This window comes from Pelophylax lessonae (assembly GCF_965119305.1).
Source record: "Pelophylax lessonae genome assembly, chromosome: 4".
NCBI lineage: Eukaryota > Metazoa > Chordata > Amphibia > Anura > Ranidae > Pelophylax > Pelophylax lessonae.
This window is the reverse complement of record NC_138771.1, coordinates 25,965,102-25,981,702: the sequence shown is the minus strand read 5'-3', so window position 1 is coordinate 25,981,702 and position 16,601 is coordinate 25,965,102. Positions and strand designations below refer to the sequence as shown.

General features: G+C 44.1%; 1 protein-coding gene across 1 annotated transcript in view; it reads left to right on the top strand.

Moving 5' to 3' along the window:
* ALDH1A3 (aldehyde dehydrogenase 1 family member A3) overlaps positions 1–16,601 on the top strand; it is an 87,607-nt gene that overhangs the window by 66,554 nt on the left and 4,452 nt on the right. Inside the window, exons 10-12 of the mRNA XM_082253059.1 lie at positions 2,713–2,877; positions 11,125–11,282; positions 14,414–14,488. Coding sequence (XP_082109185.1) covers positions 2,713–2,877; positions 11,125–11,282; positions 14,414–14,488 — 398 coding nt within the window. The remainder of the gene's footprint in view (positions 1–2,712; positions 2,878–11,124; positions 11,283–14,413; positions 14,489–16,601) is intronic.

Genomic DNA, 16,601 nt, shown 5'->3' with positions numbered 1-16,601 from the left:
GGATGTCCCACATTTAATTCCTGGAACACAGTGGCGTATTTACAGAGGTCGCAATTGCCCATGCCGCCCTGTGTTCAAGTGGATAGGAGTAGCGGCAGGGGGGCATATATAGGAACCAATGCTCTCCATTTTTTTGCTGTGGCTGGCACTCTGAAATCATTGGGGGCAATGCTGTGGTCACTGTGCATTGAAAGGGGGGCACGCTGGTCTCTCTGCATTGAGGGGATCGGATTTTGCTGCTTTGCTGCCTCCTATTCACCTCCTGCTGTGATCGGGCTCCTGTGTACTCCCCCACTCATCCCACACAGTGCTGCCGGGTTCCTTCCTCCCGTCTCCCACCGGCTGCTGCTGGGGTATGTCAGGATGGAGAGCAGGGAAGGGGCTGGTAAATGTGTCGTGCACCGGCCCATTCCTTGTCTTATTTAATAATCAGTGATCTGCACCAATCCCTGACTCTTTCCATTCATATCTGAGGCATAGTAAACTGTGTTTACTATGCTTCAGTTTGTGAATGAATAGGAAACTCTGTACAGAGCTATTCATGTCCATTCATTCTGTTCAGCTGAGGCTGCAGAGATGGAGATTAAGGGCTCTGTCCTTAATCTCCTTTCTCAGTCTCAAAGGTGAAACATCAGAGGTCTTTTTAGACCCCTCATATTTCACCAAAGCCCCCCAACAGGGCTCCTAAAAAACATTAAATGTCTCATATTTCACCAAAGCCCCCCAACAGGGCTCCTAAAAACATTAAATCCCTCATATTTCACCAAACCCCCACAACAGGGCTCCTAAAAAATATTAGACCCATTATATTTCACCAAAGCCCCCCAACAGGGCTCCTAAAAAAAACTTTGGACCCCCAACAGGGCTCCGAAAAACATCAGACCCCTCATATTTCACCAAAGCCCCCCAACAGGGCTCCTAAAAAAAAAAATTGGACCCCCAACAGGGCTCCTAAAAAACATGAAATCCCTCATATTTCACCAAAGCCCCCAACAGGGCTCCTAAAAAAACATTAGACACCTCATATTTCAACCAAAGCCCCCCAACTGGGATACTAAAAAACATTAGACTCCTCGTATTTCACCAAAGCCCCCCAACAGGGCTCCTATAAAACATTAGACTCCTCATATTTCACCAAAGCCCCCCAACAGGGCTCCTAAAAAACATCAGACCCCTCATATTTCACCAAAGCCCCCCAACAGGGCTCCTAAAAAAAACATTGGACCCCCAACAGGGCTCCTAAAAAACATGAAATCCCTCATATTTCACCAAAGCCCCCAACAGGGCTCCTAAAAAAACATTAGACCCCTCATATTTCAACTAAAGCCCCCCAACAGGGATCCTAAAAAACATTAGACTCCTCGTATTTCACCAAAGCCCCCCAACAGGGCTCCTATAAAACATTAGACTCCTCATATTTCACCAAAGCCCCCCAACAGGGCTCCTATAAAACATTAGACTCCTCATATTTCACCAAAGCTCCCCAACAGGGCTCCTAAAAAACATTAGACTCCTCATATTTCACCAAAGCCCCCCAACAGGGCTCCTCTCCTAAAAAACATTAGACCCCTCATATTTCACCAAAGCCCCCCAACAGGGCTCCTAAAAAACATTAGACTCCTCATATTTCACCAAAGCCCCCCAACAGGACTCCTAAAAAACATTTGACCCCTCATATTTCACCAAAGCCCCCCCGACAGGGCTCCTAAAAAAAACATTAGATCCCTCATATTTCACCAAAACCCCCAACAGAGCTTCTAGAAAACATTAGACCCCTTATATTTCACCAAAGCCCCCCAACAGGGCTTCTAGAAAACATTAGACCCCTCATATTTCACCAAAGCCCCCCAACAGGGCTTCTAGAAAACATTAGACCCTTCATATTTCACCAAAGCCCCCCAACAGGACTCCTAAAAAACATTAAATCCCTCATATTTCACAAAGCCCCCCAACAGGGCTCCTAAAAACATTAAATCCCTCATATTCACCAAAGCCCCCCAACAGGGCTCCTAAAAAACATAAGACCCATCATATTTCACCAAAGCCCCCCAACAGGGCTCCTAAAAAACATGAAATGCCTCATATTTCACCAAAGCCCCCCAACAGGGCTCCTAAAAAACATTAGACCCCTCATATTTCACCAAAGCCCCCCCGACAGGGCTCCTAAAAAACATTAAATCCCTCATATTTCACCAAAGCCCCCCCGACAGGGCTCCTAAAAAAAACATTAGACCCCTAATATTTCACCAAAGCCCCCCAACAGGGCTTCTAAAAAACATTAGACCCCTCATGTTTCACCAAAGCCCCCCCAATAGGGTTCCTAAAAAATGATAAAGAAAAATAAATAAATAAAATTAAATGGTAAAAAAAATGGTAAGAAAGAAAAAATAAAAAAAATACTAACACCAGTGGCGGAGCTGCCAGAGTCACAAAGGCCACACTTGCGACCAGGCCCTGATGTTCCGCCACTGTGGCCCCCCCCCCGCTGAGGGTCAGGGGGCCCTTTATGGTTTCTTGCACCAGGGCCCTGAAGATTCTAGTTACTGTATGCCTCTGCTGGAACACCTTTCCTGCTGCCTCTTGGAGTTAAGCCTTTTGGTCAACGTGAGTCTTTTTGACCAGGTTGCGTTGGAGTGCTCAACATGTGGTCTTTATTATACTGTTTTAAGTGAACGTAATTGTGAATGTGACTTTTCTTTTGGGTCCTCTTAGATTGACCAGGAGCAATTCGATAAAGTTCTGGACTACATACAAAGCGGCAAAGATGAAGGAGCCAAACTGGAGTGTGGTGGTTCTGCCGTTGGAGAGCGAGGATTTTTCATTAAGCCCACTGTCTTCTCCGATGTGACTGATGACATGAGGATTGCCAAAGAAGAGGTAATCTAGTCCAATGCACACCATTTACAGTAATGTATCCCAAATAGTCCTCTTTCATGCAGGTAGAAGGCTCTACCTCTCCTCTAAAAAGTGATCCATGGTTGAACACGTTTTCAGTTACTGCTGCCTCTTTAATGCCTTTTTTTTTTTTTGTAATCTAAAGGAGGATTTTACATTGACCACATTTGGCATGTAGTTGAGGCTTGAAGTTGGTCCCATTAAGTGCAAGCTTGGCAAGCGGCATTGACATGGCACCATGTCATTGCTGTAAGTCCCCTTTCACATGGGCTGTCCAATCAGGTCCGCCTGTCAGTTTTTCAGGTGGACCTGATCAGACCATGCACTCACCCAATTTCCCAATAGAGGAGAGCGGGACTTTGTCCATATGTACTCTGCTCAGTGAGTGGAGACGGACCTGCCATCCACCTGCTCAGTGCAGATCAGCCGAGTCCGTCAGGCAGAGGCGCTTGTGTGAAAGGGGCCTTAGTGGTCAGTTGGGGTGGGATGAAAAAACACAGAAGAACCACTTTTTTTCACCTGTGTAAACCTCTCTCCTCTTTTCTCCAGAGAGAATAAGTGCAATGCTTATTCCCCCACCTCAAACTCGCTCATCCATGTCTTTATGGACCTTGCTTTGTGCACTGGTCCAAATCATTTGTTGGAGGGGGGATTATGGTGTGGGGTTGTTTTTTCCGGGGTTGGGCTTGGCCCCTTAGTTCCAGCGAATGGAACTCTTAAGGAGTCAGCATACCAAGACATTTTGGACAATTTCATGCTCTCACCTTAGTGGGAACAGATTGGGGATGGCCCCTTCCTGTTCCAACATGACTGTGCACCAGTGCATAGAAACATAGAAACATAGAATGTGTCGGCAGATAAGAACCATTTGGCCCATCTAGTCTGCCCAATATATCTGAATCCTATGAATAGTCCCTGGCCCTATCTTATATGAAGGATAGCCTTATGCCTATCCCATGCATGCTTAAACTCCTTCACTGTATTTGCAGCTACCACTTCTGCAGGAAGGTTATTCCATGCATCCACTACTCTCTCAGTAAAGTAATACTTCCTCATATTACTTTTAAACCTTTGCCCCTCTAATTTAAAACAGTGTCCTCTTGTGGTAGTTTTTCTTCTTTTAAATATGCTCTCCTCCTTTACCGAGTTGATTCCCTTTATGTATTTAAAAGTTTCTATCATATCCCCTCTGTCTCTTCTTTCTTCCAAGCTATACATGTTAAGGTCCTTTAAGCTTTCCTGGTAAGTTTTTCCTGCAATCCATGTACTAGTTTAGTAGCTCTTCTCTGGACTCTCTCTAGAGTATCTATATCCTTCTGGAGATATGGCCTCCAGTACTGCGCACAATACTCCAAGTGAGGTCTCACCAGTGTTCTGTACAGCGGCATAAGCACTTCTCTCTTTCTACTGCTTATACCTCTCCCTATACATCCAAGCATTCTGCTGGCATTTCGTGCTGCTCTATTACATTGTCTTCCCACCTTTAAGTCTTCTGAAATAATTACTCCTAAATCCCTTTCCTCAGATACTGAGGTCAGGACTGTGTCAAATATTCTATATTCTGCCCTTGGGTTTTTACGCCCCAGGTGCATTATCTTGCACTTATCCACATTAAATTTCAGTTACCAGAGTTCTGACCATTCTTCTAGTTTTCCTAAATCCTTTTCCATTTGGCGTTTCCCTCCAGGAACATCAACCCTGTTACATATCTTTTTGTCATCAGCAAAAAGACAAACCTTACCATCGAGGCCTTTTGCAATATCACTTATGAAGATATTAAACAAAATTGGTCCCAGTACAGATCCCTGAGGTACCCCACTGGTAACATGACCTTGTTCTGAATGTTCTCCATTGACTACAACCCTCTGTTGTCTGTCACTCAGCCACTGCCAAATCCACTCAACAATATGGGAGTCCATGCTCAATGACTGCAGTTTATTGATAAGTCTTCTATGTGGGACAGTGTCAAAAGCCTTACTAAAATCTGGATATGCAATGTCTACTGCACCTCCACCGTCTATTATTTTAGTCACCCAGTCAAAAAAATCTATAAGATTTGTTTGACATGATCTCCCTGAAGTAAACCCATGTTGTTTTTCATCTTGCAATCTATGGGATTTAAGATGTTCCACAATCCTATCCTTTAATAGGGTTTCCATTAATTTGCCTACTATTGATGTCAGACTCACTGGTCTATAGTTGCTCGATTCCTCCCTACTACCCTTCTTGTGAATGGGCACGACATTTGCCAATTTCCAATCTTCCGGGGCGACTTCTGTTACTAATGATTGGTTAAATAAATCTGTTAATGGTTTTGCCAGCTCACCACTAAGCTCTTTTAATAATTTTGGGTGTATCTCATCAGGACCCTGTGACTTATTTGTCTTCACTTTAGACAGCAATCTTAGAACGTCTTCCTCTGTAAAGACACATGCATCAAACGATTCATTAGTCATCCTTTGATGTCTAATGAATAATAATTAGTCATCCTTTGATGACTAATGAATCCACAAAGCAAGGTCCATAAAGACATTGATGAGGGCGTTTAGGGTGGAGGAACTTGACTGGCCTCAACCCGATAGAACACCTTTGGGATGAATTAGAGCGGAATAATAGCCTGACCTCACAAATGTGCTTCTGGAAGAACGGTCAAACATTCCCATAGACACACTCCTATAAACCTTGTGGACAGCCTTCCCAGAAGAGTTGTTATAGCTGGAAAGGGTGGGCCAACTCAATATTGAACCCTACGGACTAAGACTGGGATGCCATTAAAGTTCATGTGTATGTAAAGGCAGGTGTCCCAATACTTTTGACAATATAGTGTATATTTATTTGACTTCACTTTGAGATGCTTGTGAGAATTTATTGAGAGGTGCAGTTGACCTGCATCTGAGCTGCTTCATGCAGGTTTTGATTTCCCATAGACATGAGAATGCAAAAACCATGTTATATGATCAAAAGCCTGCCAGCACAGCTCCTTAACCACTTCTGGACCGGAAGGATTTCCCCCCTTAATGACCAGGCAATTTTTGCGATACGGCACTGCGTTACTTTAACGGACAATTGCACGGTTATGCGATGCTGTACCCAAAAAAAATGGTATTTGATCACCTGTGCGATTTTTATTTTTTATTTTTTGCGCTATAAACAAAAAAAGACCGACAATTCTGAAAAAAAAATTACTTAGATGTACAGGAAACCGACTGACCGATGCAGCTATCTCCACAGTTCCAGTTTTCACCCCCAACACTAAACGGGCCATCCTACACAGCCAGGCCATCAGATACCACCGAATCTGTTCAGACCCAGAAGACAGAGATAAACATCTCAGAACACTAGCAAACTCCTTCCATAAGAAAGGTTACAAAAACCAAACCATCAACACCAGCATAAACACAGCCTTGAAAACCCAAAGAGAAAATCTTCTCCAATACAAAGAGGAAAAACAAATAACCGTGTACCTCTAGTCACCACATACAATCCAGCACTAGAAGGGATAAGAAAGATAATCAAAGATTTATAACGCATCATAACAGAGGATGAAACTCTGACAGCCCATTCAGACTGGCGCGACACGACTTGGTGGGGCGACCTGTGACTTCGGTGCGACTTGCACGGACTTCATATAATTGAAGTCAATGCAAGTCGCCTCCAGGTCGCCCCAAAGTAGTACAGGACCCTTTTTCTAAGTCGGAGCGACTTGTGTCGCTCCTATTAGAACGGTCCTGTGCTAATCAATGGCGAGCAACTGACCGCGACTTGTCAGGCGACTTGGTCGCCTGACAAGTCGCGCTAGTGTGAATGGACCCTAAAAGGAATATTCCAACAACCTCCAATACAGGCTTTCAGACAACCACCCAACCTCAGACATAAACTAATCAGCAGGAAACTTCATTCTGATTATGATGTCACAAATAATGCGAGCAAACCCTGCAATAAAAAACGCTGCAAACTGTGCAACCAGATCAATCTGTCTAAAAGTGTCACACACACAAATGGGACCTTTAATATAACAGGATCATACAACTGCGTCTCCAATAATGTTGTGTACCTCATCCAATGCAAAAGATGTAGCAAAGGATCTTATGTAGGCGAAACAGAACAGAAGTTGCAAGCGAGGATGAATTTGCACAGACATACCATCAAGGAATATAAAGAAGATAGTTTCTGCACACCTGTGGGACATCATTTTTCACAACCGGACCACATTATAGAAGACAACAATGTTTTAGTTCTTAAAGCGGTAGTATACTGCTTTTTGCGACTTTTAACTACAGGTAAGCCTATAATAAGACCTATAATAAGGATTACCTGTAGGTACAATTAATATCTCCTAAACCGGCACGATTTAGGAGATATTTTCACTGCATGCAGCTGCTCACGCGACCGGCGCATGCGCTCTGAAGGTCCAGTGGACCTTCAGCGTTCCTTGCCGGGAATTGCCGGAAAATGACTCCCGCGCGCAAGCGCGGGAGTGACGTCATCGCCGAACCCGTAAGAGACGCCGAGGGATCATGTCAGCTCCCACAGCGGTGTCCGGGGGTCCGTGTCGGGGCTTCATTCTAAGGTAAGTATTTCATAATGAGCTAGTATGCGATGCATACTAGCTCATTATGCCTTTGTCTTGCAGGGTTTTTTTTTTTTTAAGTATACAACCGCTTTAAAGGGAATTTCAGAACTATCCTGGAAAGGAAATCTTTTGAATTAAGAATGATACTTCTTTTTGACACAAAAAATAACGGCTTAAATTTAGATATGGGTTTCCTTACTCATTATCCCACAGTTTTACGACCCCCCTCTGTGACTTTACTAGTAATGGCGGCAATCTGCGATTTTTAGCGGGACTGCGACATTACAGTGGACAGATTGGACCCCTGACTGACATTTTTGACACTTTTGGGGAGACCAGTGACATTACTACAGTAATCAGTGCTAAAAATATGCTTTGTTACTGAAATAATGACACTGGCAGGGAAGGGGTTACCCTGTGGGTGATGAAGGGGTTAAATGTGAGCCTAGGGGAGTGATTCTAACTGTATGTACCATAGAGATCTGTGTTCCTATATAGAAGGATCACAGGGGCTCTATGATCATTCCAGGGAGAAGAACGGTCAGCCGTTCTCTCTCAGCCGGGAGCGATCGTGGGAGGCCGGCGGCAATCGGAGCCGCCTGCCCCGTGCATCGGAGTCCCCGCTAGCTGCAGGCACGCAACCGACGTACAGCTACGTTGGTTCGCGTAGGAGGGGCTGCCTGCTGCAGTAAATCTGCAGGGGGCGGTCCTTAAGTGGTTAAAATGCCGAAAGACACGGCACTATGGTTAGTAAAGTCATAGTGTTATATCAATGGTGATTTCACCTTGCCCTGGGATGCTGCACGTGCAAAATGTGTTTTTTCAAGTTTCACCATCCAATGAAAGGAAATGTCTACTATCTTCATCTTATCCCCTCCCCCATCCCTATACTCAGCTGTCATCACTCCTGCTGTGTGACTCACATTGAGTGGTGGCAGTGGGCATTCCATTTTTTCCTTCTTGTTTCTGTTGGGCCACTGCAAGGGTTTTTTTTTTTTTCTTTTCCCCCAGAGTTGGGATTTAATCCAAACTTAAAATGCTGATGAAAAGCTTCCTGGGATAAAATACGCGGTTTAAAGTGAAACTTTAGTCAGAAAACGAAAGCGGATCATCACTGCAGCTGAGCACTACAAGCCAGAAACACAATTTAGCCACTTAAGGACCACCCTCCGCAGTTATACTGCGCCAGGCTGGCCCTCCTGCGCAAACCATCGTAGGAATGTGTCGGTCGTGCGCCTGCAGCTAGGGGGCGAGCGCGCCCCCACCGGCGGCGTGCTCCTGCCCCACTCGGCAGTGGGAACTCCGATGCACGGGGCAGACGGCTCCGATTGCCACCGGCCACCAGCGATCACTCACCGCTGAGAGAGAAGAACGGTCAGCTGTTGTAATCACAGTAGACCATTCTTCTATCTGAAATGATCACAGAGCCCATGCGATCCTTCTATATAAGATCACAGGTCTCTATGATTATTTCACAAGCCACGCCCCCATACAGTTAGAAACACGCCCCTAGGTACACATTTAACCCTTTGATCGCCCCTGGGTTAACCCCTTCCCTGCCAGTGTAATTTTTACAGTAACAGTGCATATTTGTAGCGCTGATTACTGTAGTAATGTCACTGGTCCCTCCAAAAGTACCAAAAATGTCAGTTAGGTGTCCGATCTGTCTGTCGCAATGTCGCAGTCCACTAAAAATCGCAGATCGCCGCCATTACTAGTAAAAAAAAAAAAAAAAAACAATAAAAATTTACATAAATCTTTCCTGTAATTAGTAAACCTGATAACTTTTGCACAAACCAATCAAAATACACCTTATTGCCTTTTTTTTTTTACCAAAAATATGTAGCAGAAAACAAATCGGCCTAAAATGTTAAAAAAAAAAAGAATTTTTACATTTTTTTTTTTTTGGGGAGTGTTATATAGCAAAATATAAAAAAGTGCAGCGCCTAAATGACAATAACCCAATAGCTGTGGGAAAATGCACATAAAACATGAAACAATGTCCTTTACAATGATATCACCATGATTATAGTGCAAACATAATTCGGTCTTAATGGGAAATAGTCTCTAAGATGAAAAGAAAATGAGCGATGTCACTGGTCCCCCCAAAATGTCAAAAATGTCAGTTAGGGGTCCGATCTGTCCGCTAAAAATCGCAGATCGCCTCCATTACTAGTAAAAAAAAAAAAACAATAAAAATTACATAAATCTTTTCCGTAGTTTGTGCACGTGATAACTTTTGCACAAACCAATCAAAATACACTTTTTATGATTTTTACATTTTTTAAATTTTTTTGGGGAATGTTATATAGCAGAATGTGAAAATTATAGTTTTTTTTTTTTTTTCAGAATTGTCGCTCTATTTTTGTTTATAGCGCAAAAAAAAAAAAAATCGCACAGTTGATAAGATACCACCAAAAGAAAGCTCTATTTGTGGGGAAAAAAGGACATCAATTTTATTTGGGTACAGTGTCGTACGACCGCGCAATAGTCCGTTAAAATAACGCTGTGCCGAATCACAAAAAATGGCCTGGTCATTAAGGGGAAAAATCTTCCGGTCCAGAAGTGGTTAATTTATTTTTATTATTGAGAGCAACCCCCATCCATCCATGTCTCCATGCTGAAAATCACTTTTAAGTATAATACAAATCCTGTAGCTGCTGACTTTTAATATTAGGACACTGACCTGTCCAGGGATCCCGCAATATCGGCACCGCAGCCAACTTTCGGATTGGCTCTTGTGTGCTGCCGCTGCCATTCGTGGTAAGGGAAGCCAGCAGTGAAGCCTTCGGCTTCACAGCCAGTTCCCTACTGCGCATGCGCAAAGCATGCTGCACTTCCTAAGTGGCCCGGCAGCGGGGGAAGGAGGAGGAGGGGGCCAAACTTCTGAGGGACGGTGGGGTCTCATGGAAGTGGGGACAGGTACCTATCAAAACAGGTATTTATTCCCCCCCCCCCTCCCTCCTAAAAGGTGCCAAATTGTGGCACTGGGGAGGGAGCAGATAAGCCAAGCTACCACTATTGGGTGGAACTCCACTTCAAACCTCCTATCCTTTACAGCCAAGGAAGCTGCTTCTGTTTGATCTGCAACTGCCCACTATTGGGTGGAACTCCACTTCAAACCTCCTATCCTTTACAGCCAAGGAAGCTGCTTCTGTTTGATCTGCAACTGCCCACTATTGGGTGGAACTCCACTTCAAACCTCCTATCCTTTACAGCCAAGGAAGCTGCTTCTGTTTGATCTGCAACTGCCATGGTGCTGCACATGTGATAAATTATGACACCAGTCATTTGATGGTTTGACAGTTTGGTTGAGGACACAAGCAAATGTGACAGCAATCCCGGCATTCCAGGAATGTAACTGTTTTTTGAAACCGTCATATTAATGGATTTAGTTCCGCTGTTTGATTTACTGCTGCTCAGGGGCTCTGGGCTTCAGAAAGTTGGGGGCCTCCAGCAAAAAGAAACAGGAACAATGCTGGACACAATTTACAGCACACACTCATTTTGGTGGCTTAATTATTAATGTGGAATGTATGTTCCTTGCTAAAGAACATTATTTTGTATCAAGTTGTTATGGGTAAAGTTCGGCTTTGATGTAAGTGTCTTTCTCTGGATTGGTATCAGTCACTTATCTCACAATGTATATCCTGCAGATCTTCGGACCCGTCCAGTCCATTCTGAAATTTAAAAGCACAGAAGACGTGATCAAGAGGGCCAACAACACGGAGTACGGACTGACAGCCGCTGTCTTCACCGAGAGCCTGGATAAAGCATTGGGTGTGGCCTCTGCCCTGCAGTCTGGAACAGTATGGTGGGTATTGGTGTCACCGACACCAAAGGGCATTCCTTGTGCTGAGCGGTTTATATACAATCTTGATTGGTTATGCAATGTCAGATCAGCAATTTTTACACTTTCTATTAATTGAAGAGGAAATTTCGATTCTGCCCCCCCCTTAATGCTTTGCCAGTGTACAATTCACAAACTCATCCAGCTAATGAATCCATCGTTTCCCTGCTGAACTGGTGTCACAAGCTGGGTCCAGCACCGCCATCTTTGTTGTTGGCGCAGTTAGCTGCTAGCTGCCTCTTCCTGCCTCCAGATGACACGCCCCCTGGGTCTGCCCTCCTCCAGCCTTATGAATGGAACATGAAGAATCCTGGCTGATGAGTTTTTGAATGTGCATAGAGCAGAAGGATTCAGAATGGAGTTGACTTCATTCTTGCCTAGACAAAAAAAAAAAAGAGAAAAAGGTAAATTAAATAAAAAATGAATGCCATTTATACAGTGCCTTGAAAAAGTATTCACACCCCTTGAAATTTTTGCACATTTTGTCATGTTACAAGCAAAAAAGTAAATTCATTTTTTGGGGATTTTATGCGACAGATCGACACAAAGTGGCACATAATTGTGAAGTGGAAGAAAAATTATAAATGGTTTTCAACATTTTTTACAAATAAATATGTGAAAAGTGTGGTGTGCATTTGTATTCACCCCCCTGAGTCAATACTTTGTAGATTTGCCTTTCCCTGCTATTACAGCTGCAAGTCATTTTGGGGATGTCTCTACCGGCTTTCACATCTAGAGAGGGACATTTTTACCCATTCTTCTCAGAATAGCTCAAGCTCTGTCAGATTGGATGGAAAGCGTCTGTGAACAGCGATTTTCATGTCTTGCCACAGATTCTCAATTGGATTTGATGCAGCCGTTTTGTAAAAAGATTATATTGGTATAAGGTGCAGTGTTTCTCCCCCTTTGAAATTGTAGAGAATACCTTTTTTACAGTGCCGCTGGGCGCTCACATGGCCCGCCGGAGATCTTCTCCTTTCCTCCTAACTGATGACTGCGGCCCCTCCATCTGCAGCGCTTGGAGCGGGGCTGACATCAGCAGGGATCTTGGCAATTCCCTTCGCAGTATTCAGAGCGGGAAAGAAGACCTCCAGCGGGTTACGTGAGCGCCCAGCGGCACTGTAACTAAGGTATTTTCCACAATACAGTTGCAAAGGGAGACTCACTGCACCTTATACTGGTATATTCTTTTTTAAAATGGATTACATAAATTTATAAGGACTTAGTCTTTAACCAAGATTTTTTTGGGGGGATTAAAATGATGTCATAATGCTGACCCATGAGCTGACAGTGGGAGAAAAGACAGGGGACATCTGTATAACTGGAAGTCATAACATAAACATGTTTTCCAAGGAAGTGCAACCAGAAGGCCAAGATGGGCTCCTGAAGAAGGATTTTTGAAATGCGTTGAGCCTACATATGAACTGTGTTTGGAATCTATACATGTTGTAAACCACTAAGTGGAGAGAGAACTGGCTCCAGGGATGGATAGAGAACTGGCTCCAGGGATGGATAGAGAACTGGCTCCAGGGATGGATAGAGAACTGGCTCCAGGGATGGATAGAGAACTGGCTCCAGGGGAGAGTACAGAGGGTGGCGATTAATGGGGAGTACTCGGATTGGGCGGGTGTGGAAAGTGGGGTCCCCCAGGGTTCTGTCCTGGGACCAATCCTGTTTAATTTATTCATAAATGATCTAGAGGAGGGGATATCTAGTACAATCTCAGTATTTGCAGATGATACTAAATTAGGCATGCCAATATCTTCTATGCAGGATGTGGAAATCTTGCAAGCAGACCTGAACAAAATAACGGGGTGGGCAACTACATGGCAGATGAGATTTAATGTAGAAAAATGTAAAGTAATGCACTTGGGGGCCAGAAACCAGAAAGCAAGCTACTCACTAGGGGGGGAACCTCTGGGTGAGTCTAGGATGGAAAAGGACCTGGGGGTACTGGTAGACAACAGGCTTGGAAGTGGCATGCAATGCCAAGCCGCCGCAAGCAAAGCCAACAGAATACTGGGTTGTATAAAAAAGGGGATTCACTCCAGAAATAAAGAGATTATTCTCCCACTCTACAAGACTCTGGTCCGGCCACATCTGGAGTATGCTGTCCAGTTCTGGGCACCGGTCCTCAGGAAGGATGTGCTGGAACTGGAAAGAGTCCAGAGAAGGGCAACAAAAATAATTAGGGGAATGGAGGACATCAGCTATGAGGAAAGACTACAAGCACTGAACTTATTCTCTCTGGAGAAGAGACGATTGAGGGGGGATATGATATCAATGTACAAATACTGTACTGGTGACCCTAGCATAAGGAACAAACTATTCAGAGAAAGGAGATACAATAAGACACGTGGCCACTCACTAAAACTAGAGGAAAGGCGGTTTAACCTTAAAGTGCGTAAGGGGTTCTTCACTGTAAGAGCGGTAAGGATGTGGAATTCTCTTCCGCAAGCAGTCGTATCAGCGGGGAGCATTGATAGTTTCAAAAAACTATTGGATGGACACCTTAAAGACCACAACATACAGGGGTATACAATGTACGGTTAAAAGCAAACACACACACACATCATAGGTTGAACTGGATGGACTGATGTCTTTTTTCAGCCTCACTAACTTTGTAACTATGTAACTATGAGAGTATCTTTAATTATGCTTATGTATATGTTTTTACATGGAATCCCAAGCCTCTCCTTTTCTCCCTCAATTCCATTTGCTTGGAATGAGTAGTGCAGGTTAGTTGTGGTCATGTACAGTGCTCTATGCACACTACACATGCATCCCATAGTCTATCTCAGGAGTGAGCAAGAGAGGGTGCCTACGTACCGGCATACAATGGGACCATGGAGAATGAACGTGGCCACCCTCTAACAGGAAGTCACATGACAGCAGCAGCAACAAAAGTTTGAAGATTTGGAGGAGGCTGAGAATAATAGAAGGGAATTTTCTGAGTTAAACACTGGAATATAATTTTTTATATCACTTTTAGCGAATTTATTATCAATAGCCCTCCATAGTAGGTAAAGTGTATCTTGTAAAATGGATGTTTTTTGGTAAATGTCTCTTCTACTAATGAATTTGTTCTTTTGTAGGATAAACTGCTACAATGCTCTTCATGCACAGACTCCATTTGGAGGCTTCAAAATGTCAGGAAATGGCAGAGAACTGTAAGTATATCTTGTCAGATATTAATAAAGTTTACTGGGTTCATGAAAAAAAAAAGAAAAGAAACAATACCAGTGGCAACTTTTTCTTTTTCTTTTTGGGAGTCACTACCGTAGTGACTCTAAATTATTATTGCATCAAACATTGATTTACAGAATACACCTCGGGGGTGTATTTATAAAAAATGCAGAGCTATTCATCCTGCTGAACTGCATCGGTGCATGTAAGGCTCCATTCACGCTTGTACGACTTTTCATGCAACTTTGGACATCAAAGTCCCATGACAAGCCATCCCCTATGTTTTCCAATGATAACCATTCGTATATGTGCGACTTAAAATTGCAGCGACTTCAACATAGTTCATGCACTACTTTGGGCCAGCTTTCATGCAACTTGAGGGCCATAGACTTCAATGTTAAAGCGGAGTTCCGCCCTCCCCTCCAAAAATTAAAAGTCAGCAGCTACACACACCGTACACACACTGTAGCTGCTGACTTTTAATATTAGGACACTTACCTGTCCTGGAGTCCAGCGATGTCGGCACCGCAGCTGATGTTTCCATCGGCTGTCGGGTGCTGCCGCCGCCATTGCCAGTGAGGGAACCCAGCAGTGAAGCCTTGTGGCTTCACAGCCGGGTCCCTACCGTACATGTACGAAGCGCACTGTGCATTTCTATTGGCTTGGCGGCGGGGGAAGGAGGAGGGGGGCCGAACTTCAGGGACGGACAGCCGCGGCGCCGTGTCCCAGAAGTGGGGAAGGGTACCTGTCAAAAACAGGTACCCATTTCCCGTTCCTCCCTGAAAGGTGCCAAATGTGGCACCGGGGGGGGGAGGAAGCAAAAGAGCGGAAGTTCCACTTTTGGGTGGAACTCCGCTTTAACCCTCAAAAGTTGCATGAAGGTCATATCTGAATGTTATACAATGCAATAGTTGTTCATTATCACTGGTCAAAGCCAAAGTCGTATCCAAGTTGCACGCATCCAAAGTTGCGTCAAAGTTGCACTTCAAAGTCAGTGCACCTTTGGAGTCATACAAGTGTGAATGGAGCCTTATTCTTATGGCGAACCTTGGCACCCCGGATTTCCCATGATGCTCAACTACACTGCAGAGTGCATAAACATTATGGGAAATGTCGTTCCAAAACATCTGGGGTGCCAAGGTTCGCCATCACTGGCTTATAGTGAATCAGAAAGATACCTCATTATGGCCACTAGATGGAGGTAATGATCATTAGCTCCATATAGTGGCCATAGTGCAGTATTTTTCTGATATATGCTGCAGCTCAGCCTTCTCTATATTGGAGGGTTTTTAGGTTTCTTGGATTTGGGCTTTAAAATGTTACTAAACCCACAATAGTAAAATCAGTCTGTATATGCAGTAACGCATGCTTGTTATACTCACTGTGGAACCCAAGGGGTTAATCCTCTGCATTGTGTATAAAGGCTGTGTGATCCTGTCTTCTCTGATCCTCTCCTTCTTTAACTGACTCTAACCCATCTCATGATAGGACAGAGCATTAGGAGTCAGGCTGCACATGCTCAGTTTGGTGTTTATTGCTAGAGAGTTTTTCTTTTTTGTTGGGAGAGTGCATGTGATCAGCACAGGGCCAATCAGCACTGTGCAGACAGAGGGTCAGGGGAGAATGAAAACTTCACCTACAAGCTTTACTAGGAACTGATAGAAGTCGGAAGACTGCTATTTACTGCTGATGAGAAAAGGTATTTAGCAGTTTATATTTACTAAAATAATTGCATTTCCATGTTCTGTGTACTGTGGGAGATCAGATATAGTGAATTCAGGCTCCTGGGGAGATCAGATTTAGTGACTGCAGGCTCCTGGGGAGAGCAGATATAGTGATTGCAGACTCCTGGTGAGATCAGATATAGTGAATGCAGGCTCCTGGGGAGACCAGATATAGTGACTGCAGGCTCCTGGTGAGATCAGATATAGTGACTGCAGACTCCTGGGGAGATCAGATTTAGTGACTGCAGGCTCCTGGTGAGATCAGTATAAGAAAAGGTATTTAGCAGTTTATATTTACTAAAATAATTGCATTTCCATGTTCTGTGTGTTGTGGGAGATCAGATATAGTGAATTCAGGCTCCTGGGGAGACCA